General features: G+C 36.6%; 1 protein-coding gene across 3 annotated transcripts in view; it reads right to left on the bottom strand.

Moving 5' to 3' along the window:
• Positions 1–23,616, bottom strand: part of GNPTAB (N-acetylglucosamine-1-phosphate transferase subunits alpha and beta) — a 47,472-nt gene that overhangs the window by 23,491 nt on the left and 365 nt on the right. For all 3 annotated transcript variants that reach the window (XM_062589523.1, XM_062589532.1, XM_062589539.1), the window contains exons 2-8: positions 18,812–18,897; positions 13,035–13,154; positions 11,032–11,073; positions 9,994–10,199; positions 9,308–9,372; positions 8,907–9,041; positions 128–289 (exon numbers count right to left, since the gene is read on the bottom strand). In XM_062589523.1, the coding sequence (XP_062445507.1) occupies positions 128–289; positions 8,907–9,041; positions 9,308–9,372; positions 9,994–10,199; positions 11,032–11,073; positions 13,035–13,154; positions 18,812–18,897 (816 nt within the window). The remainder of the gene's footprint in view (positions 1–127; positions 290–8,906; positions 9,042–9,307; positions 9,373–9,993; positions 10,200–11,031; positions 11,074–13,034; positions 13,155–18,811; positions 18,898–23,616) is intronic.

Genomic DNA, 23,616 nt, shown 5'->3' with positions numbered 1-23,616 from the left:
AAATATTGGATTCTTGACTGTTCCAAACTTCTGGAGAAATCCTGTGTTCCTTGTCCTTAATTAGTTAGCTTCTACTTGGAGATATTATATACTGCAATATTTACACATGCTAATAAAATTTACCTACCTGACTGACAGAGCTAAGGTCCCATAGTAAATAAGCAGGATTAAGTGTCAATTCTTTTCCATCTATAGTCATGTTCTTCTTTGCTTGCTTGTTCAGTTCTTGGAAACCCTTAGGATTATTCAGTTGCAAGAGAGCCACACTGGCTTCTGAATAGAGCTGCAGCTAAACAGGCAGAAAAGAAAATATCATTTCTGGCATGTATCCACAAAAGCAGTATCCTCCTTTTGCCAATTCAATTCAATTTTTGTTACATTTTTTTCCTCACTGGAGTTACTAATAAAAATGACAATATACCTATGCACGTCAAAAATACTTTTTGAATAAATTAGGCTGTCCAGCCCATCCCTTCCCACCTTCCAATAACAAAATTCATGTTTTATTTAAACTTCATTTTATGGCTGAATTACATTTTGCTTTTTTTCTTTTCAACTAAGTGACACTTTTCTGAGTGAATTAAGGCCATCAATTCATCTATGCTTTCAGAAGTGTGAAATTTTCAGAATGGTTTACAGATCAACCTACAGTTCAGAAATCTGAGATACAAAGGGCTCCAGAACTAATCCATGTGGGTTTCCAAGTCCTTAACGATGGTTGCCAATATGCTGTTAAGGTCATTCCTTAGTGAGGACTGTTTGATCTGTTTGCTGTTTTTATCTCTTGCCACTAGTGATTCTAGGTATCAGATTTCATAATGCACAGGATAATAAGGGGCTCTTGCACTATATGCCCCCTCTAATAGCCAGTATAGCTTGCAAATTGCAAGACATCAAGACATTTCACTAAAAGCACAGACTAACCCAATCAAATGCCACATTTACCCTATGTAGTAGTTGTATGAGCAGAAAGAAACAAGCTAAAAGCACAACTGTGCTTCAATTCTCCAAGGGCAATTATTCAACAGTCTCATCGACAATAAACGCAGTTGATCATTAGCCATATTTATCAGATGCAATGCTTAATTTATGTTCCTTTATGTAATAAAAGATAAATAAGCACATCTACCAGATTTTCAGTTATATAAGATCTGTAAGAGCAATTATTAAAGCTTTTCTTTTGAACACTGGTAAGAAAACAGCAGAACAACCACAGATCTTTTATTCATAACTCCTTTGGACAATTCCCCCTTTTTTCTTTTTATTAAATATGACCTTTTCTACTCGTTTTGAAACAACACTTGTCCCAGAGTTAGCACCCCTTCTTTTAGGGAGACCAGCTGTCCAGCTTGTGACATTTTAAAGCTGTTGATGGTTTGACTCATGTGCTATTTGAGAGCTTTCAATATGACTTATGAGGTCTGCCATTAGAAAAATCTGATAAATCTCAGACCTTCCAGGGAATCATCTGAACATACGGGTGGAAAAGATGGCTTCAGTAGCTAAATGGTCGAGGCATAGTTACGAGCTGCAGCTAGCAACCTCCAAAAATATCAATATCAAAATGCTACAGATTGCAAAGCTGCCATCAGTGGGTATGTGCTTTATTTAGGAATACAACAATGTTACACAGTCCCTTAGAATATATCATCTAAACTATAAAAGTAACAAACCAAATATATTACCCTTTACAGCTTCAAAAGTATTTAAGAATATTTAATTTCTCTTCAGCTTTTCTCCACTATGACAAATGCAACAAAATAGAGGCGTATACTGCACATTCCTACCTATATTCATTACAAACCGTTCCCCGTTTCAGCACTAATACTGCACAGATGCTGTAAGTTTTCAATACATAACAATCCAAATAGAAAAAAGTAGTGAAGAAACATGAGTCCAGTGCTTGGTTTAGGAGATAAAGTAATCTTTGCATTGAAACCGTGCATCCAAAAAGTATTTTTCCTCCAATAGCTTTTTCAGAAACAAGTACTTCCATAGGCAGATCTATCAATGAAGTTAGATTTCTATAAAGTCATCTGGTGCCTCAATTTTCTAGTTTCTAATAAATTGCGAGCTCTGATCAAAGCTTTTCTGTTGCTGATGTATTCAGAATGACATCCTCCACAGTAGATTTTCTGATGTCTTAGAGCTATTGTGTTTCTCTCAGTGGGGACATTCCCTATACATAGACATATACATTTGCCCATTTTCCTTGAAATATTACATCCTAGAAATCATCTCCATCCTGACAAAACTGGTCAATAGGTTCAAGGGTTACTGTATAAGTAGAGCAGAAACGAACACGCAGGTAGGTGCACAGGGACAACACGATCAGACAAACCTTGGCTTCTAACGCAAGGCTTAAAAAAAACCCCATCATGCAGGCACACATGTCCACACAAAATACCACTGACACGTGTTATGTAATGTACATGAAAAAGGTAGCTTTAAATACAGGTTCTCTTTTGAAGCCAGTGCATTGGCAATGCTTAGACTTATTAGACTAGGAGGCAGGCCACATGGGCTAGGCACCACAAACAGACGTAAACACTTTCATTTCTACATTTTCAAGATAAGAGGTCTAGAGAACAGATTTCCTAATAGCCACACTGAATAAAGGAGTGTCTCACTTCCATAACAACCAGTATTGGCCATTAAGAAGATAAAACAGAATAATTTAAAGACTGGTTAAGAGTCCAAGTCCCACTTGAGGAGAAAACTCGTATGTCCAGTTAAGACAGGAAAACAGGGGCTTTAGAAGGGGAGCTATGTTTGTGCTAGAGTTGCAAAAGGTCTTAAGAATATGAAATGCTGTTGTCATTATAAAGAAAACCTAATGAACTAGTAAAATAAGTTAGTAGGGTCTCCCCTAACAGCCAAAAACAATTTAGTGCCTTATTTCCTCCCCCCCCTCAAAAGCTGACACTGTTACAGTTGTGTGCACAAACACTGCTTCCTGAAGCCACTTGCCTTCACCTTCAAACGATGACAAGAAGATCAGCAAGAATCCCATATCCTCTGTCACCAAGATCTGCAATCATAGGCTCTCCTGTGATATGAATAACCTTAAGGGGTGCACAGGTACACATCACTACAGTTATTATTACTCTTGCATAAGCTACCCCAGCATCATTGTGCCTGCAGGTTCCTATGTGGATCATCTTCCATCACTAAGATAAGGCCATTAAAAGCCATATCATAGTTCTCAGTCTCCTATAAATTTTATTTGTGCACGTGCATGCGTTTGTGTGCGCACACACACACAGACGCATATTAAAGAAAAAAACGGTATTTCACAAAGAAAGGAGAAATGTAGGCTTTCAACAGCACCTGAAGCAATTGGGATGTAGAATCTTGAAGGGGGAAAAAAAAAAACAAAACCACACCTTTCTCCAAAAATTTCACTACTACTTATTAATTTTTAAAAATGTGAGCACAATAGCCATGTGACTTTTTAAGTCACATGGGTCTCTCTTACAGTAAGCAGTTTTCATTAGAAATTTAGGTAAGCATAAAATGAAAGAGGGGAAGATAAAGCTTTTTTTCATTTATACTTGCAGAAGGATAACTAAGCTCAATATATCACCTTTACAATTTAAAGAAATACCACTTTAATAGCAGAAGGCTGGAAAACCAAGGTAAGAGCTCCACCTAGTGGCTTACCTAATACCTAATGCAGGAGAATGCAGAAAATAAATGGCAGCAAACATACCTTTTTCTACCACACCTATCTAAACACAAGTAAACGTGTTTATACATGTACAGAATGTATACATGTAAAGAAACAACTGTGATCAGCAGATACCCTGCTGTTTAATTTTTATCTGCAATAGAAATGTAGGCTACGGTCAGTAGACTATAACATACCTGTCTCACCTTGGAAATTGACTCATGATATATTAGGCTATGACGATATATGTCCTCCAGTTAAGCTCAATTGCTTCTCACAGAAAACTACAGGAATTTTTAGAATAAGAAACACATGACCTAGAGGTCAGGTCAGCTTTTGTGCTTTTAGAAATCAGAAGTGTTTTCAAGCAAATAATAGAAAAAAAATCCAATTAAAGCAGTATCTACCTTTCCTACTTCTCTCTCTTCCCCACCTTTCTCCCCTTCTAATAGTAGCATTGGTGAAATCTCTGTGTTTAATTATTAGTTCTTTACTTCCAGCATCATGCTAAGAACAGCTACTTGATAAAGAAAGAGAACAAGCAAGAACCCATTAAGAATCAGGAGGATGCTACGAGACCCAGGTCCAGCATAAGTCCAATGCCTTTCCTCGTTTTTGCTAGGCATCTCACACCACTTCACAGACTTTAGCTTCCACAAGTGGTAACAGCAGGAGAATCACTGCAAATTTCAACAGAGATAGTAAATCAGTTCAGTTTTCCTACCTCACTGTACCATTAGTCTAGCATCTCTCTTCTTGGCAAACAGAGAATCATACATTGGTTATTTTTACCACAGCTGTCTACCTACAACATCCTCTGAAACGGATGATTCTGAGCTAGGATTTTAATAAATGCTTCCATAAAAAACAAATCCACATTTCATATGTAAGATTTTTATCTTTGTAAATAAAGATTTCTTACATTTCTATATAGGTAAAATAGGAGTAAATTGATGCTATGAGGAGAAGAGTAGAGAATTGGCTGGGAAAGAACCTGCCACCTCACTATGACCACACAACTAAAACTATTTCAATTTAAATGTTTTCAAGCATCCAGAACCAGAAAAAGACATAATATATACAGACAACAATGATGACTAGACAGAAAAACAGCAAAATGCAGTGGAAACTTGAGGAAAAAACTGTGTTTATACAGAGTGGTACCTAACCAAATTGCAGAAGGGGAGCTCTTAGGAACTGATAATGAGCTGGTCACAGTGGTAACATTTAAATAAAGATAAGAGTACACTAAGGAGAAGAAAACCAGCACTAACAGAGAAAGATCTGCAATCAGCTAGATGACAAATGATTAACAGCAAAGGGAAAAGCCTCAATTGAGAACAACTAAAGAAATATCATGTAGGTATCAGGCAAGTGATGTCAATTCCGTGAAAACACACAAGATGCAAGACATCCAGACATCAGAGATAGTCTTGCACACAATGGAGAAACACAGAGAAACTAAGGTGTCTTTGAAGATTTACTAAAAGGTTAAACTGGCAACCAGCCAGGGGTACAGAAAACAATTTAGTCAGCTGTATGAGCTATTTGTATGTATGAGTAGGAACACGAGCAGAACTGAAACAGAAAGAATTCATCCATTAAGCTTTTTGTTGGAGTAACACTGCTAGGAGGTCTACCGAAATGGGGGGTGGGGGGGGGGGGAAGAGATTATACATAGCTAGAGATAGCAATCAAAAAATTAAGGTCCAGGCAGAATTGCTCCACTCCCTGGCAAGTCTTAAATTCATGAAAAGGTTATGAAAACCAACAGATTGCTCAAAGTTGTTATAAGAATATAGGGTCTTCTCCAAAACATCCACAGGAAAAGGACATTTCTTGGTGGAGTATCTCTGCTATAGCACAGGAGCCACAGGCTGGCCTAAGAAAAATATGCTTTACAGATCGAAGGCAGAAACCATGTTGAGAATTGTGAACTTTTCTATGCTAGAAACACCAATACACAAAGAAGTATCAAGAAAAAGCATCAGCACTGACTGCAACAATACTTAAAGATATCACAGTCAGAGAAATAATTGTTGAAGTTGGAAAGTGCCTGGGGAAAGCTGGGGAACAAAACAAGCAACAACAGACATTTAAAGCAAGGCATTCGTGCAACACAAAGATCAATACAAGCTGTGACACAAGATATCACAGTGAGAAAAGGCAGGTGGTAGGTATTAAATCAAGATCGACAGAAGGATTCTGAAGGGTCCAAGAAAGACGTGTAAAAGTTAGTCTGACAAACGACCACTAAACGTTAATGATGCAAGAAACCAGAATGCAGAAAAAAGCTGGATGCTACGGATAAAAGAATTGAGTCAAGTCAAAATCATTTTGGAAAAAGAGAACACAACAACATCTGCTCAGAGCACAGAGAACGAAAACCAGATCTGAATTGAAAGAGGAACACTCCTTAGAACTGTTATTATAGGAGCTTATAGGAGCTTATATCTATGAAGCTAGATTGAAGAACAAGCGCTGCCTAGGATATTGCTTCAACATATTCCTGGATATGGAAGCTGGCAGATTTCTTTTCTACTAAATTCTCTCAGAACTGATAGGAGGCAATATTATTTCAGGTACAAATTTGGTAATTAATGAGGCCATAATAGAAGAGCTGTTCCTAGAAAACAGCTCTGGGTCAGTAAAACATAAGTCAATTTGTTTTAAATTAAAATATAAAGAAAAATTAAGGCACATTCTTAACAGGCAAAGTTTAAGAAATGAAGAGAGCTGGTAACAGAAGTCAAAGGCATTCTGAGCTCTTCAGCTCCATTAAATGAAACCTGTTACCAGGAAACTGTAATTTAAACTGTGACAAAGAACTAGAAGACGCTCCAATGGATGAACTGGCACTCAAAGATCTTCAGATACTTAATACCAGTTATTCCATCTTTAGTTCCAATTTAGAAGCGCCTACACGGAGATGGTCAAGATACCAGTTTGCAAACTGGTATTATTATTTTACCCTTCTTACTGCCTAGAAATAGGCACAGGTTCTGGTAAAACCACACCACTGCACACAGCTTCTTAGGAAATGAGAACCTGGTGGTAGCAGTTCCCCCAAAATAATCAGTTTGTTATCAGATGAGTTGTCAGATGCTTGAACTTCCTTTTAAATGCAGAATTAAGTTTTAGCTATGTGATTTCCAATTATCTTAATTGTCTTATTAGACTCATCCTCTTTCCCCTCAGAATAAAGAGATCAATTAGACAGAAATGCCATTTTCAGTAGAGAAATTATGCATTTTTTTAAACTATTTTAGATTCAAATGTGTCTACATGTATTTCTCTTTCAATATCCCACTTAAGTTTAAAAGAGTTGTTTTTTTAAAGCAGTATGAACTCTGAACATTTTAACATCATTTTCAATGTGACTGTTAACACCAGTCTCTAACATCTTTACATTCAGATTGTTCAGATATCTCAAATTCAGGAAGCATTTAATTATGTTCCTCTCGTGAGCTTGAAATGAAGAACCTGGTGTCTCAGAGAACAAAACTAAAGTACCACCTCCTGTTACACAAGCATCTCATTTCCGTACAGTGAAAGCCATTTCTTTATAAAATCATTAAAAAATACTCATAGCATAAAGTAAGCACAGACTAGCAGACTGAGCATATGAATATCCTCTGCAATTTAACCAATGCACCACTAAGGAAGAGGAAGAAAGGTGCTGTAGCCACAGCAGAACATACCTGTCACCACTCATCCAAATTAGTAGCAGATCCATGCATAGCAAGAAACAACTTTATCAATGTTACCAATATGAAGCAGTGGAAGGATGGAAGGGAGGCTGTGCAGAAATAGTGGTAGCACTGGTTATACTGAGTATAACCTAGCATACAGTAAGTCTGATGGTCTGCCAGGCTTGGGTTGGCTAGGTACTACATACACATCACTGTAAAAAGTTCTGGTGATGCCTCATTTGAAATTCTGTATAAAGTTCTAGTCAGTCATGTTGAAGGTAGACGGATTCACAATAGAAGAGTGGCAGAAAAGTGCTATTAGCATGATGAGAGGAGCAGGGAACCAATCCTGTGGGAAGAGAACTGCCTAACTAACCCAAACAAAGGCTAGGAGAAGCCATACCTGCTGTCTATAAAATATCCTAAGATATAAACAAAGCCAAAAGAGCTATGTAAGCTAACAGAGAGCAAGTAGGAAGCCAGGCACAAATATGTACATTTCGTAAGGTTTCTAACTATTATTAATGCAACACTTAGTCTGCTAACAGGGGCTGAGACAAAATGCAAGAAATTCAACTTGTATTAAATTGCAGTGTGACTAGCCTATGGAAGGGGTTACATGATACAGTTCTCAGCAATAGCGGAATACACAGCTTAACAACCTAAACTGCCAAAGAGAAACAAGGAAAGCAAGACATACTCATCTGAGCACCAAGAACAAGCTGTAAAGTGAACTAGCACATCCAGGTGGTCATTAGATCTAATGAAAACAGATTTCCAACAGATTCTTCTCCTCTGCAAACTGCCTGGCTTCACCCCCTTTCTTACCATCCTCTCAGAAGAGTGCTGAATCATCTCTCTCCATTATATAAACCAATGATTTTGACAAAATTTGGAAACTTTTACCTATCTGAAAAACCTGTCTGTAACTAGAAAAAGCATCCAAACATCAGGGGAGAATAGGAGGCATGAACTAATAAACAGCACAAACACATAAGTTGTGATACACAGTCGCTTTTGCAACTACAACTTGTTCAAGACTACATAGAGTCCTTAGAGTAAGGAATACATCATTTAGCTATGAAACAATTCAAGCTTCTCATTGCTAAAATAATTCTTCCAAAAGCAAAGGGGGAGGGGGAGGGGGAGGGGGAAGGAAACTACATAAACAAAGCTGTCACATTAAACAAACCAGTGATACAGTACACTTCAGTAAGACATCAGCATACAGCAAATGTCTTAGAGAAACTGGTAAGGCTGGTACTCCCATTTTTCACCAGTTGCATGCTAGCAAATCTAATGCCCAGTAGCTTGCACTGTCACTGGAGGCACAGAATGGACAATTGGTCATTTGAAGGCAGTTATTTGACTTTGACTTACTACATTTCACAAGTCAGAAAGAGACATGCGCACAGAAAAGCAGGTTATCATCAGAAACATCCTAAGTCACCTGCAATAGTTCCTCTGCTAGGGGGGCTAGGTCCCATACATAAAGCATTTCAAAAAAATATATAAATAAGTTATTCTTTTCTCCAGACCCTTACCAATTTTACTTTAGAGGCCAGGCTCTCTGGTAGTTTTGCTCGTAGCTGATTTGTTTCTTTGAACGTAGCTGGAAATCCACTAAGGAAGGCCAAGTCTTGCATTAACACTAGACCTGGAACTTCTTTGTCTGTTGTCTACAATATAAAGAAAATTCTTTTTTAAGTTTACTGTAACCCACACTAGCCTCAATTCTTAATCAGATGACAGAGTTAATACTGTGTATTTTATCACTTAACCCAAACTTCAAAATTGAAATAAGAATAATTTTAAAAGCTTTTATTTCTTACTATGTATGAGTCATGGAAAGAATATAGCACAGAAATACTTTCTAAAAATGTGCAGTTTAAGCTTAGCTTCTAGCTTTTGTATATGTTAATTAAAAGATTTTAAAAGTACATACCAAATAACCCCTCCATACTATCTGTTTGCTGCCATCTTTTAGCATTCCAGATTGAGCAGCTTCAGCTGGAATAAATAAAACATGGTAAATCAAAAACCGGAGGTCACTTCTTTTGTATATTCTATTAAACAAGATCAGCTTTTGCAAATTAAAAGGTTTTGGGTGCTTGTGAAGAGCTATCTTTACACTTGGCTAATAACTTTCAGTGGTAAAACAGAAAACTGGCTCGGCACTACTTATTAAACAATATAAAAAATCTGCACTTACTTTAAGATCTTACATATAAATGCTGAATATATAGATAATTTTGGTTTTAAGGTGTGTAATTCTTTGAGCAAGGGCAGAACTTTCTGTACAATATTCAGCCTAGACTTCGCAGCAAATTTAAGATTGTCGTCAGTCTCAGAAGATTGAAGCTTAGACTACCAGTACAACACAGATATTCAGATACTTATTTTGCTAAAGTTCTTTTAAGCATAGAACTCTTTAATCACCCATAATCAGTTCTTTGGGAGGTAAAGAAACAGTATCACTTATATCACCACTTAGGGGAACAGACTGCAGTGGAAAGATGTAGAACCACTTGCTAAAAATCAAACAGAAAATGAGTGGCAGAGTCAGTAATGGAGGAAAAAAAATCCTAATTCGCAATAACTTAGCAAAAACATTCTCAAGATGGTTCTTACCATCCCTATGGCTATCAAAAACAATTACTGTCACATTGGTAGAAGGATTTTTTGGTTTTGCGATGAAGAACATATTGTTAGCAGCTTGTAAAGCAGGATGAATGGACAGCAGGTCTTTCAGGGTGACATTGGTAGGCAGTGCAGGATCCAGGACGAGCATTGGCACTTTAATGCAGTGTGTCAGCAAACATTCCAGTTGCTTCTCACTACAGCAAAATACCAAAGATATATTTAATGCAAGTAGAAAATTTAAGATAAGAATCAGTGTTAGGTGCAATGAGAGACACATTTTCATAAAATCTGATTAACTCTTTTTAACATCAACATGGGGAGGAGAGGGGAAGAGGATGATTGACATGTTTATTTTGCTACTGAAAAGAAGCAAGTACCTCACTATTACAGTTTAGTTCATTCCTATTACTGATTCCCCAGTCCCATCCCTCCTCCACACAAATCTCTTCTCATTCAAGTATTCATGTTGAATTTTGTTAAGATTTGAAAGTTTGCTGAGCTTTGACCAAAGAGAAAACTTTAAAGATCTCTAAACAGCACCATGACCAAAACAAACGAGAATGAGACAGACCACTTTCTGACAGTGCACAAACATAACAAACAGGGCACCTCTACAAGCAATTACTTGTGTGCTGGGTACATAGGTGGCAGACAAAGGTATTGCTGAAATACTTCTGAATTACAGACCTTCAAGTACCATGAATTACAAAAAACACACTCAGAATGTAAGTTATGCCTAACTAGTGACAAGTCGATGCTTCCTAAACTTCAGAAACTGTCACACTAAGCAGCCTATATCTGTAACAATAACATTACTTTTATTCAACATATATATTATAATGTTGTCGACTTTTCTTGAAATGACACAGTAAGAAAGTATTCACAGGTCATAAAAACCAAATCACCCTCATAATCAGCCTCTGCTTTTTCCTTTCAACTAAGAAGTGAGTAGGATATCATTTATTTTGATTTACACCCAAGACAAAAAAAAAAAAAAAAAAAAAAAAAAAAGAAGAAGAAGCTCACCTCTTTTTAGTTGGTTCTGTTGCATTCTTTCCAAGGATTTCCCTATTACAAAATTAAAACATCTAGATTAGATAACACTGAGTTGACTGTAAAAAATTTAGTCTAATATTCAGATTTCTAAGTGAATCTGGGAAACCTTGTGAACTTCAGTGGCTTTTGTAACAGCACCAATAACCCAGATATAATACCACCAAGGCCTTGCCATTTGCCCGCTTAGGCCAACACAGGCTTTCATGGGCACATAGGCTGACATACGCTCCCTCACCACTCACCCTTGTGCAGCATAAACTGGCTGTTGATATGAAAAAGCACCGATAAGAAGCCAGGATGAGGTATATGCTCGTTTTCTGATAAGGAACTAGGATGAGGTATATGCTTTCATTTCAATGTTTTCATTGTTCATCGTTTTGCCTAATACACACATTCTGATAAGGCCTATCATGCACTGGCTATGTGCTTGTAGAAGCCAATGAGGATTAACGTGTAGGTAGCGCAGTAAAGACACTAAAACGCACACCCCTACACACACACACCGATAAAAAGAGAGAACCACCATCCACCAAGATACTTTCTCCTGCTGAAGTAAAAAGCAAACATGTGGACAAGGGACTAACAGTTTGATTCAGCTGGATCAGTAAGTTGTGACTTGCTAAGTTTTACTATGCAACATGAAATATATGCTCACTGGCAAAGGTTTATAGTGCTCTAGCCTCTGTTTTCTGCAGTCCTCTTTATCCCATAAAACACCCCTTGTTCTAACAGTACTAACTAATTTCAAAGTACATGAAAAAAAAGTAACTACAAGGGAATGAAGATGTCCTTGTAGATAAGGAAATGTGACATGGAGATAAGTTTTACTCATAAGCTTGATAAGAATTCCCTTTCCCACACCACCTTTACTGAAAAACTTAATAGATGTTTTTCCCTTTGCCAGAATGGGAATCAGCACCTTTTTACTCACCGATAACATGAAGCTAAAACCCACTAATGTTTGCTATACGAATTACATAGGAAGAATTTAGTATAAATACAAAAGGTTTTTTGATCAGAAATGTCTATATTTAAGACGTTTAAATTTAACTCTATCAATACCTTCACTGTATAAGCAGTAAATAAAGAAAAACTTTCTGAGAATTTCACTTTGTAATCAGATCATAATAGCACCTAATTTCAAGCAGTAACATAACAAGAATCAGATTCAGATTCTCCTGAACTGAACTATTACGGCAATTAAAATATAGTCTTGTTCTTTAACTTGATATTTTTCTGGCCAAAACAAATCAGTAGACCTCAGAAATCTATTATGAACTAGATCAACGGTTAGAGAAGATAATCCAAGTAATTTGCAGCAGCCCATGTTTGCTAAAAAATTAAGCTACGTACAGTTTGAAGGCTGAGATCAGTAATTTTGTAGAACAGCATAGTGCAATCTAAAATACTCTTATTGCAGCCACACATCTTTCCCTGCTGTCCTATTTAGAAGAGTGAATCGCACTTTTTATAACCTAAATAAATCATTTTTTCTTTTCTCAGTTTTTGCATTTGGGAAACTGTAAAGCTAACATTAAAAATGAGCCTTTAAAAACATGTACTTAAATACGATTTTTTTTAATTAAAATCCCCATAAAAAGAATTAACCAGGCAGAGGGAAGAAAAGAGGTTATACATTAGAGCTACAGGTTTTCTATTCCTATTTCCAAAGGTACAGAAAACAAGAGAAAATAACTTATACACAATGCACGGTTTTCTGCACGACATTTTACAAGTTCAAGAGAGAACAATCTTTAAATTATTATGCTTTGCATCTTAAACAGTTGTCTGATTATAAAGTACTTCATAGCTAAATACAGAACTGAAACAAGGTTTTGAGAATAATCAAATGAAGAAATGATAAAATTCACTATGATTTTAATGTTAAGCAACACAGGAAAACACAAAAAGAGAAAGTACTGCATTAGACTATTTCTGCCAGTTAAAATGAGGGGAAAAAACAAAATTATTACCTCATTATTTTCTGTTCTTCCTCCATCTGTTCTCTGACCTGTTGCAATTCTTTGATCAGTTCAACATCTGTGCCGTTCACCCAGGTATACACCACATCAATTGGCATGGGTAAGCAAAGTCTATATAATTCAAATGAAAATTACATGAGCTGTTTAATACTACATCAGAAGTGTTTGTGGCATCATTTATCAGCAGCTTCTGGCAAACACCACAAACACTTGGAGCCTGAGCAGCAAACAAGATAAAGCAAAAAGGTTCTCTTTAGCTATATATCATCTCTCCATTACACACAAGATTTCAACAAAACGGCCAACACAAAAATCAAGAAAATGAAAGAGTGACTACAACAATTCAGTAACAAAACGAAATATGACTTCATAGTCTAAATTTCACTTAACATTAATCCAACCAATTTGTCTGAGTTTATCAAATATTTCTCAAGCGAATAATACCATCCAGGCACACCCTCAATTCAGAGACTGCTGAAATGAGACAAGACAGCCCAAAGTATAAAAATTCTTAAGTCACACATTGATATTTAATTGCCAGAGCCAACAGGATCTCAGGAGGACCAAGTCTTTATCCTAGGAATCCCTCTTGGATCTCAACGATAGGGCATTTCATAAACCAACAACCTAAGTACATAAATTCAGACCCTAGACAACAACGGTTGAATTCACTCTTGACACCGCTTGACGTGCTGTAATCGTTTCTGAAAGATCACAGATTTTCTAGCATACTTGATACAGAACCAGTAAAGAAAGTTTTTCACATATTTTTTTTTCTATTAATTTAGAATAATTTCCTCTCTGATGCCCAAAGCTTTGTTTTCAGCAGCCTGAAGTAGCTGCTGCAGAGATGAAGCTCTCAGTCTCAGACAGCAGGTGAATGCTCCAACTGCTCTTTTCAAAATTTCCAGGGTCAAGCGATTCAGTAATAACTTTCCTAAATTGCAGTTGTTCATCACACACTATCAGAACGCAATACTCCATCCCTCTGCCAAGCATATTCAATCGTACTTAATTAACCTAAATTCTTGGATATTGATTTTTGTCTTGCCTGGACATCTCTGCCTCAATGAACAGGCAAGATAAGTAAGATAAGTGAGAGAAAAACACCATTTGGATAGCAAACATTTCTGAGTGTTTTCTTAATGCTAAGATCCACAGAGTCATACAATGTGATTTTCAAAGAGACGGTATCCCCCCCCCGCCCCGTACATCCTTCAAAAGACAGTTAAAAAAAAAGAGAGAGAGAAAGAGAGATGGACTATAAATGAGCAACTATTCCATTTTCCCTCACACCATATCACACAGCTGGCCACAACACAAGAAACTCAATTCAGTAATGTTGCTAAGAACTCAGCTGTGATACTTGGAAAGCAATGGCAGGTCTCTCTGAACACAGTTAGAACGTCAAATAAGATGCACTGTCTTCCCCAGCACCAGCACCTAGAATGCCCTTCTCACCTCTAATCTGCAATACCATCATGCAGTTTGCAAGAAGCTACTTTCTCAAATGGCAAAGAAAGCCAATTACTGAATACAGATACTCCTTTAATCAGTTATTTCACCTCTGCCTCAAGAGACAACTAGATTTGTGCTTCATTAACAGGTGCAACTCAAGGTGTGTTTTCAATCAAGTCCTTCACAAAATTAGAAGCTTCACAGCAGGAGTTCTTTCAGCTTTTCCACATTTGCTGTGATGAGTTAAATTATTGGATTGACAGTCTCTTGACTTCTACAATTAGGACGAAAGTATTTTAAGTGGAAAAACCTTGCCTCAAGTCAGCAATTCCAACAATACACAACTCAGTTCTCTGGGCAAAGGGCAGAGCTTATACACTCAAGCCTCACCTAAGAACATGGAGAAAAAGAAAAGAAAAACTCCAACTCTCTTAAGAGTATGAAGCATTTTTGTACTATTTTGACCTCTGTGGAGCCTTCCCTCCCCACAATTTATCATTTGCTAATAGTGTGTTTCTACACAGTATACAAAATGTAGCTATGTTATTTGCTACACTTGAAATTTATGCTGTTGAAATGATGTCATTTGTAGCCAAATGCTGATAACCTCTATGGAGGTAAAGGATTGATGGATATTATTTTATATTCAGATACAGGTACATCAACTCTGAATTAATCCTAGTGTGACAGGTTTGTTCTTCATTAGCAGGGATCAGAGAAAAAAAAAAGTAAAGAAAAAGAAAGTTATAAAAGAAAGTGAATTGATCTGTCTGTAGAAACATTAGTATAATTGTTTAAAATCTCTCCAAATACTCCAATAATTTTTTTAAGCATTTCTACAGCAAATTAACATACTTTGTTTGGAAAAGTAGCAGTTATCAAACATAGCATTAAAAAAAAAATAGGCAAGTTTAGAGCTCCCAAACAGGATCAGCTAGAACAGTGTTATCATTTCACCTTTTTTGGTCTTTGCCAAAGTTTTCTGTTTGCTTTCAAGGCCTCTTAAAAACTCTAGGTGGTTTTTAATCTTGAAAAGTATAGCATGACATTTTGGTTCAAAATTAAAAAGTAAAAAGAAGAGCCACTTCAGTATTGTCCTTCTTAAAAACTACTTTTAATATGTAGTCTTTTGCAAGTTGTTCAAGATCAGTAGAGATTTTTCCCCTCGTTTTCTGTAGTTGTGTTTTTCCCTCATGTTGATTTATGCATTTGGTCTTCATTGCAGATACCAATCAGACAGAGAGATGAAGCCCAAGATTAGTTGCCTAAGTGGGAATTCTGTAATACCTTTCTACAGAAAATCATCAACTCTGGCCTCAGTTTGCTCAACTATTAATGGATTTGCCACCACTTGCTGTACCATACAGAATTCTGTCTGTACTTCTGTAAAATGGGATTTGTTTCTTCAAATTTTGTTTTCTAGCATATTTTGGCATTTTAAATACGATTTGGTCATCTACTGAAATATTGATGGAGAGTAAGAAAATAGTTAAGTATGCAAGACTTACAAATATGTATGCAACTTCATTATTTAGTTTCCTTCTCTCTCTTTTATTCTAATACAAAAACTGAATGAACAGGTCTTCAAAAATAATTTTGAATAAGGTAACTTGGAAAATACCTTGATACAATGAATACAATGAACCTTGTATTCCACTATCTATAAGACAGTGAAGTCCTGAAGCTTGCATTTCACTATCTGTAAGAGCTTAGGCAACAGAAAAAGGAAGTTTAGCATCTGACTCAACCACCTAGAAGTGAAATAGCTGAATTTGAGAGAGACATGGAGCTACTGGAGAGAGTCCAGCACAGGGGTACAAAGATGATTAGAGGACTGGAGCATCTCCCCGACGAGAAACAGCTGTGAGAGCTGGGCCTGTTTAGCCTGGAGAAGAGAAGACTGAGGGGGGATCTTATCAATGTATAAGTATCTGAAGGGAGGGTGTCAAGGGGATGGGGACAAACTCTTTTCAGTAGTGCCATGCGACAGGACAAGAGGCAACAGGCACAAACTGAACCACAGGAAGTTCTGCCTGAATGTGAGGAGGAATTTTTTCATGGTGAGAGTGGTAGAGCACTGGAACAGGTTGCCCAGAGAGGTTGTGGAGTCTTTTTCTCTGGAGATATTCAAAACCTGCCTGGACGTGATCCTGTCTAACATGCTCTAGGTGACCCTGCCTGAGCGGGGGGGTTGGATTAGATCATCTCCAGAGGTCCCTTCCAACCTCAACTGTTCTGTGATTCTGTAATTGCCAAAAGGCATGAGACCAGAGGGGAAGGCAAAGCTGAGTAATTTGGACCATGTAAGCCAAAACAGGAAGTTTTTCCTGTAGGGAACAGTGTTCAATAGTTATTACTAACAATACCAGCAGCCTGCTGCCTAAGTTACTCCCAAAGAAGAGCTGTTTGAGTTTATAGTTGTAAGCTGATTGCCCATGTGCATAAGTTTGACTGCATTTTACACTAAGATTTTCTTTATAACATGCAACAGTTTGACAAGAACACAGACTTTCCTGCAAAGCTCCTGGAAGATATTACTACTGTATTGCAGTTTAAGTTGCATTGGTATTTTCCAAAGGTTATAAAACTTTCAACTTTCCACTAAACTGTAGATCTGCTTAATTTCAAGAAGAACAAGTTTGCTGTTCTCCAATTCTGATTGTTTCTTCTCTGACACTAAAGAAAGAACTGATGGAAAACAAAACAATCAATGGATAGGCTAGAATCAAAATTGGAAGGCTACAATCCTCAGTTTATGTAAAAAGCACATGACATCCTATATGTTGCACTGATATCAGCCATAAAAATTCTATCAAACCAGTAATGATGCAGTGCAAACTACAAGAAGAGGTCCATTTCTGCATTCACAAGATTTAATAGTAAAAAGAACTGAGCCCCTGATAACAGACCCCTAAAAGTTAATGGATGCCTAAAAGTACACCTTTGTAAAGTGCTTTTTCAATATGGATTTTCCATCAATTTTTACAGGAAGCTAATATCTGTATAGAAATATTCCAACAAACCTTCCTGTCAGACCTGATGGAACAGGAGAAAAGGTGTATTGATAAACTAAAATTAACTTCAGCACTCTGATGAATACCTTCAGATTTTGCCAGTTTCTCCCCAGGTAGCTAGTCTTTTGCTCGTAATTCACAGAAGTAACACTATCTAGGGAACGCTTTACACAACCAGCCTGAAATAGTAAAAGAGACTGCAAAAACGAAAACTGAGTAAAATTAGTGATTTTGACTTGCAAACTCTACAATTTAATAAAAGGCCTGTGCTTAATTATCACAGGATAAGACATGTTTGCACTGATAGGAACAAACTACTATGCTTTTACTTCAGCACTACAGAAATGTGTAAACATCAAGCTAATTATCAATATGAGCTTTATCATTCCACTTTGATCTGTCATTTCTTGGGAAACAGGGGAGGGGAGTGGGAGATAAGACTATAAAAGAGAGTAGCATTCACAAATATTGCGTGATGTACTTTTAAAGAATTATCTCACACTACCTAAAGCATGACAAACTGATCTGATCATTTCTGCTGTCATGTGATTCAACAAACCTCAATGCAGATTAAGTATCTGCTTTCAGGGTTTTTCCCAGTCAAGCGTATCAACACTTAAACAGTCAGATGATATCTCCTTACTAGCTTATTCCCCCTACCAATTCACAGTCAACTGGCTTCCTGAGCAACAGATCCTATGACTATTCCGGTATGAACTACAAAACCACAAGAAGCTGCAGAGCAGTTAATAGATCCGAAACAAATGGTTCATAAGACAGCTTCCAATTTCCTGTGAGTGACTTCTCCAATGCATTCACCTTTAAAAGCTTCTAATTACTAACTTTATGACTTTTTCTATTAAATAACATCCCTTGTTAAATGAGCCATAAAATTTAAGAGAAATTAAAAATAATTTTTCAAAACATTGAAAGCTGTAATTTTAAGTGTGTCAGAGTAGTATTTATATTATCCTATTTCAATACGGAAAATATGTCATGTTCTCCCTTTGTTGTTAACATTACCAGTGGTTTTAATATTTCATTATGGACTGGATGAATTCAATGCATTCTGTATCTAAGCTCCATTATACAGCTAGAACTTCAAAATTTCAGGTATCTTCAAGTTGGTATATTAAGTACTAACTTAGAATTTTAAAACTGGTAAGTTTAAAATTTAGTGAAGAGCTAGAACCCATACAAAGTCCTACTCAGCCATATGTTATGTTAAATATTTGACTTAAATATCTGAAAATTCAAGTAGTAAAACATGCATTGTCAGCCACAAGCAAAACTTACCGATTCTGAAATGATTTGCCAGCAACATTGTCTCTGTATGAATCAAACATAACATGATACTGGTCTCTACTCCATTCCAAGACAACCTGCAAAAGAAAGAAAACGATGTCACCAACTTCTAAAATTAAGATGCTTACTTTTCTCCTTTTGAAATGTTTAATCAAGATCTATTTAATTCAAATTTTATCTATGCATTAATACAGAAGTGATCAAGAGTTAATCCAACTACATTTATTATACTGAACGTGCAATCAGACTCAAAACTACAGCCATCATTTTTTTAAAAAAGAGAGAGCTTTCAGCCTGTCACCTCAAGAAAGGATTTCATGTTTTATGGCCACACTTTCTAAATAACTATTCATTTTTTTAAAAAATCAGCAATATCTTCTCCAAACTGAGACCTAAAATAAATATATCTGAATACAATTGGAAACATCTCGCACAAAACACTGTCTTCCTTTCTATTCTCATATAGGACATACTGAAGTATACCTCTAAAATCCGAGTTTGAAAACAGTTAGATCAGGCCATATTGAATGACGCAAATTTACTTAGGCAAGAACTCTTATTTCTAAAACACCTTACCTGCTTCCCAATAAAGACTGCATCTTACATTACAGTCAAACTAACCTAGTAGCAAGGTTCTTCTGCAGGTCATAGCATTTCTTCCCCCCTCTGCATTTCTGCCACCACCCTTCCCCCCACCTTGAGCTTGTCACTGAAGCTCACCTGTCGAAGAGAGCCAAGTTAGGGAGCTGAATAACTAGAAAAATGACCCTGAAAAAACAGATTATTTAGCTCCCTCAATTTGTTCGTTGGGGTTGATGAAAAATGGTAGGAATAAAATAGCTAAAGGCAGAGTTGCCTTCCCTAGCATCATCTAGCCATTAAGATCACTTAGCTATAATACCAACTTGCACTCAGCTTAAATGCCCTTTGCAAGCCATCCTCATTCACAGACACGTTTATGAATTAGGGATATCAAAAAACAATCACAAGCAGATTCTTACCTTGGAAAGCTGGAAATTTACAATACAGTACTAACTTTGAAAGCGAGTGTGTGTGTGTGCGCGCCTGCAAGTGTGGGCATGCATATACCTGCACACACATACGTGTATGTATAAACACACACACAGGTATAAATACAAGTGTATGTACACACATGCATGTGTAATATATGCGCGTACACATATGCACATACACACATATATACATGTGTGCATGTATATGTACACAAACATACATGTATGTGTGTGTATCTGTGTATACACACAGACTCTAAGCAAAGGCTCATTACTAACAAAGTAATTGTTTTTTCAACACTAAAAAAAGGCTTTAATAAACCTTTATCTAAAGGGGGGGGGGGGAAAAGCAATTTGCGAAAATATACACTCAGGTTGCACTCCGAGATAAACATGCTATGGTATTTTTTACCATGAAAGTTCAACCATAAAAGCTATGGTAGCATGCTAGGTAGTTTTAGCGAGGTGAAGGGGTAATGGTTTATTTCATATGTAGCGTTTACATGCACTAAAGAGAAAAAGAATTAACAGAAAGGGAGAGTATTTACTTTAACACTATTCCTAGATTTTAAGTATTACTATTGCTTATTTCTGACATTATGGGAAGTATAAAATATACCACTTCTCTAAAACAGCACTCAAAAAACATAGTATTAAAAATTACCTCCTTCTTTTTTAAGATATGTCTGCTAAAGCAAATTAAAATCTTATGAGGAGTATACAAAACAGAAATCCTAATCATATGACTCAAGTTAATGACAAGTACACACAAAATTCCTTCCAAATCTGCAAACAATTTCTTTGTACTTAAAAAGCACAACTGTACACATTCAGTTATCTTATACAAAAGACATGAGACTTACAAGGTGAACATAAGACCTGCCCATTGTTTCCTGAAACATTAAGGTTACTGAAAACCTTATAAACATATTATTACACCTTTTCTTAGGCAAATCACTATGTCCTTCTGCCAAATGCATTGATTTAATACTATATGTATTGAAAGATATCCATGAAGAAAACTTTGTTACTACTGATAATGATGAATTTGAAGCACAAACACTGGTCTGCCTCTAGAAGAAACACAGAAGTGTTTGAATAGGAATTTATTATATGAATATAATTCTCCAGAAGGAAAAAAAAAGTTTAACTATTCAAACATTTGATTTTTGTATTTATACAGCTATAATTAAAAAGAGCCCTGATAGCTTCTTCAGTAAATATGTTTTCCCTTGCCTTATTTGTACTGTAATAATAATTCCTAAAGGCCCTTTTCATATAAAGCCACTGGTGGAATTAAAAAAAGAAAAAAAAAAAGAGAGAGAGAGAGAGAATGAGAGAGAAAATGAGAATCTCACAATAGAGGATGTCTATCAGTTAACATGATAGCAGTGGCTCTTTCCTGTTCAAACCACAAAACATTTTACAAAATGGAGTGACCTACGGAAGGTCAGCTAAGAATGGTTTACAAGCAAACTGTCATAGAACTCAAAGCTCAGCTCAGCACTAGGTTGTGGCATTAGTTTAGACTACCCTATATTTTGTTGCAGGAATATATCTGCATCATAATTAATGCACTGTTATTTCTTTGAGCTCAATTTTGTTTTGAAGTCAAGCTCATTTTCATCTCGAGGCTATGAGGTTATTACCAACCTCCAATTATTTGCTCTAGCCATCCCTTTCAATGTCAGCACTAACATTTATATTAACACAAAACAAAGCGAGCAGATCTAATTTTGATTAGGATACAAAAAGCTATCTCTAGGCTTGGGAAGAAAGAGGAACAGCAAGCTTTGAACAGACAACAAGGTCTTGCTTCATGTTCATCTCCTTTAGAATTTCCTACAGAATTAAAAAAAATGGGCGACCTAATAACCATGAGAAAGAATTCTTGATAAAAATATATGGGAATACTTTGGAAGCATTCTTGTCACCATTCAGATATAGACCCTTCAAGCCATGCATAAAGACACTAGTCTTCTGCACTGATCTTTTTAAAAAATGGTACACCTTCAGGAACAAAAACATTTTTCTGTTCTTAATATAAAGGTCAGAAGTGTTTCTTCCCACAAATCTAGTCTATCCAAAATCATTAAGCTACCACCACTTACCACAACAAAACTATTTAAAATCATATAAAGAAAAAGAAAAATGCAATGAAAACATCTCTTACTGAGCTTACTTATTGTTAATTAAAAAAAAAAAAAAAAAAAAGTTTGCAAGAGTTTGCATATATTTCCATCATGGTCATTCTATAAAATCTAAAACAGGGCAGTGGCTGTTTTTTGTTGTTGCTGGGGTTTTTCGGGGGGAAGGGGGTTGGCAGTGGTGTTTACCAAGCTCCATTGGAACATTTTTGATAACTTTTTCTTTTTCCCTCCAGGAAAAAGAAAATTAAATGCATAATTTTCAAAATTTACTCTCACACAATCCTGCCAATTATTTCTTTAGGAATGAAAAAGCATACTTTCTAAATAGTATCTAAATTTTCCAATAGCTCTAGTATTAAACGGACTAGAAGCAGTAAAGTTAATATCTGTTAAGAAAATAAGTCTGAGTAGCAACTGTGACAGATTGTCAGAAAAATCTGTTGCAACTAGGAGATGCATTGAACAGTAGCATCTAAGGAAGAAAGAAAAAGCTTCATGAAGTATGTCAAAAGTTTAGTCAAAGTTTCAAAGCACTGATCAGCACTAGTTTTATATTAAAAGTGACAATCATGTATAAACAGGTGGCTATTTGTACTACGCAATGAATTGATTCATGATTTTCACAAGTTTCTGAAACACTTGAAATATGCAAAAGAGCACATAAGAAATACTTTATATGACAAAGACCTACCACTATACAAAATAAAGTTCTGATCATGCACCACTGAAGAGCGTCAGATAACAATTTCTTTTTTGTTTTCTAAATCTGAAGGAGTCCATCAAATTAAAACAGGGTGAAGAGGAAAAGGGAGAGAAAATCTGTCTCAGAAACTCAGGAGTTGAGAAATACCAGTCTGTTTGCATTTCTATCACTACCATGCTTCTATACTGACCAAAATATTTTCTTTAATTCCATGAATACTTGCTATATTCTCAAACATTACACTGAAGTAATTTTCCCCCTTCAGATACCTGGAGCACTTTGTAAATAACTTGTCAATTTACTTTCATTGATGCCTTCCAATTTAGGCAGGTTCCCACGAAATGAAACTTTGAAGTATACTGTATAGCTGCATAAAAAAATCACGTATCAGAAAAAGTGCAAGTTGCATTCTATTGTTTAGAAAATACTACTGAAACAGTAACATAATTCAGACACAACTGAGCCGCAGACGCTTAAGAGAGGCTACATTTAGCTTCTTTAATTCTAGGAAGGAGGAAGATTCTGCCACTGCAAGTTATGTTAAGCAGAGGCTCTGGAAGAATCAAATCGGGCTTTTTAGCCCACAATATTTGGCTCATGCTTTGCACGGTGCGAGAGACGGAGCCCCTCCAGTCACTGCAGGCCTACGGTCAGCAGCGCCCTGCGCACGGCAAACGCAACGCACGGGCTTCTTCGGGTCATTTCGTCTTTAAACCATGATGGCTCTATCAGTCCCCTTCTCACCTCCCCCCTCAAAAAAAAAAAAAAAAAAAAAAAAAAGGGGAGGGTGAAAAAGAGCAGCCCCCAGAACAGCAACAAGCACAGTTTTCCCGCTGACGTGTAAATGAACGAGAATTCACACGCTCACACCGGTTGCTGAAGGCACTCAGTTCCCCAAGGACATGCCCCTTTCGGGGAAAGAAGCCCCCC

The sequence above is a fragment of the Rhea pennata genome, chromosome 1 (assembly GCF_028389875.1).
Source record: "Rhea pennata isolate bPtePen1 chromosome 1, bPtePen1.pri, whole genome shotgun sequence".
Taxonomy (NCBI): domain Eukaryota; kingdom Metazoa; phylum Chordata; class Aves; order Rheiformes; family Rheidae; genus Rhea; species Rhea pennata.
This window is presented reverse-complemented; position numbering and strand designations above follow the sequence as displayed.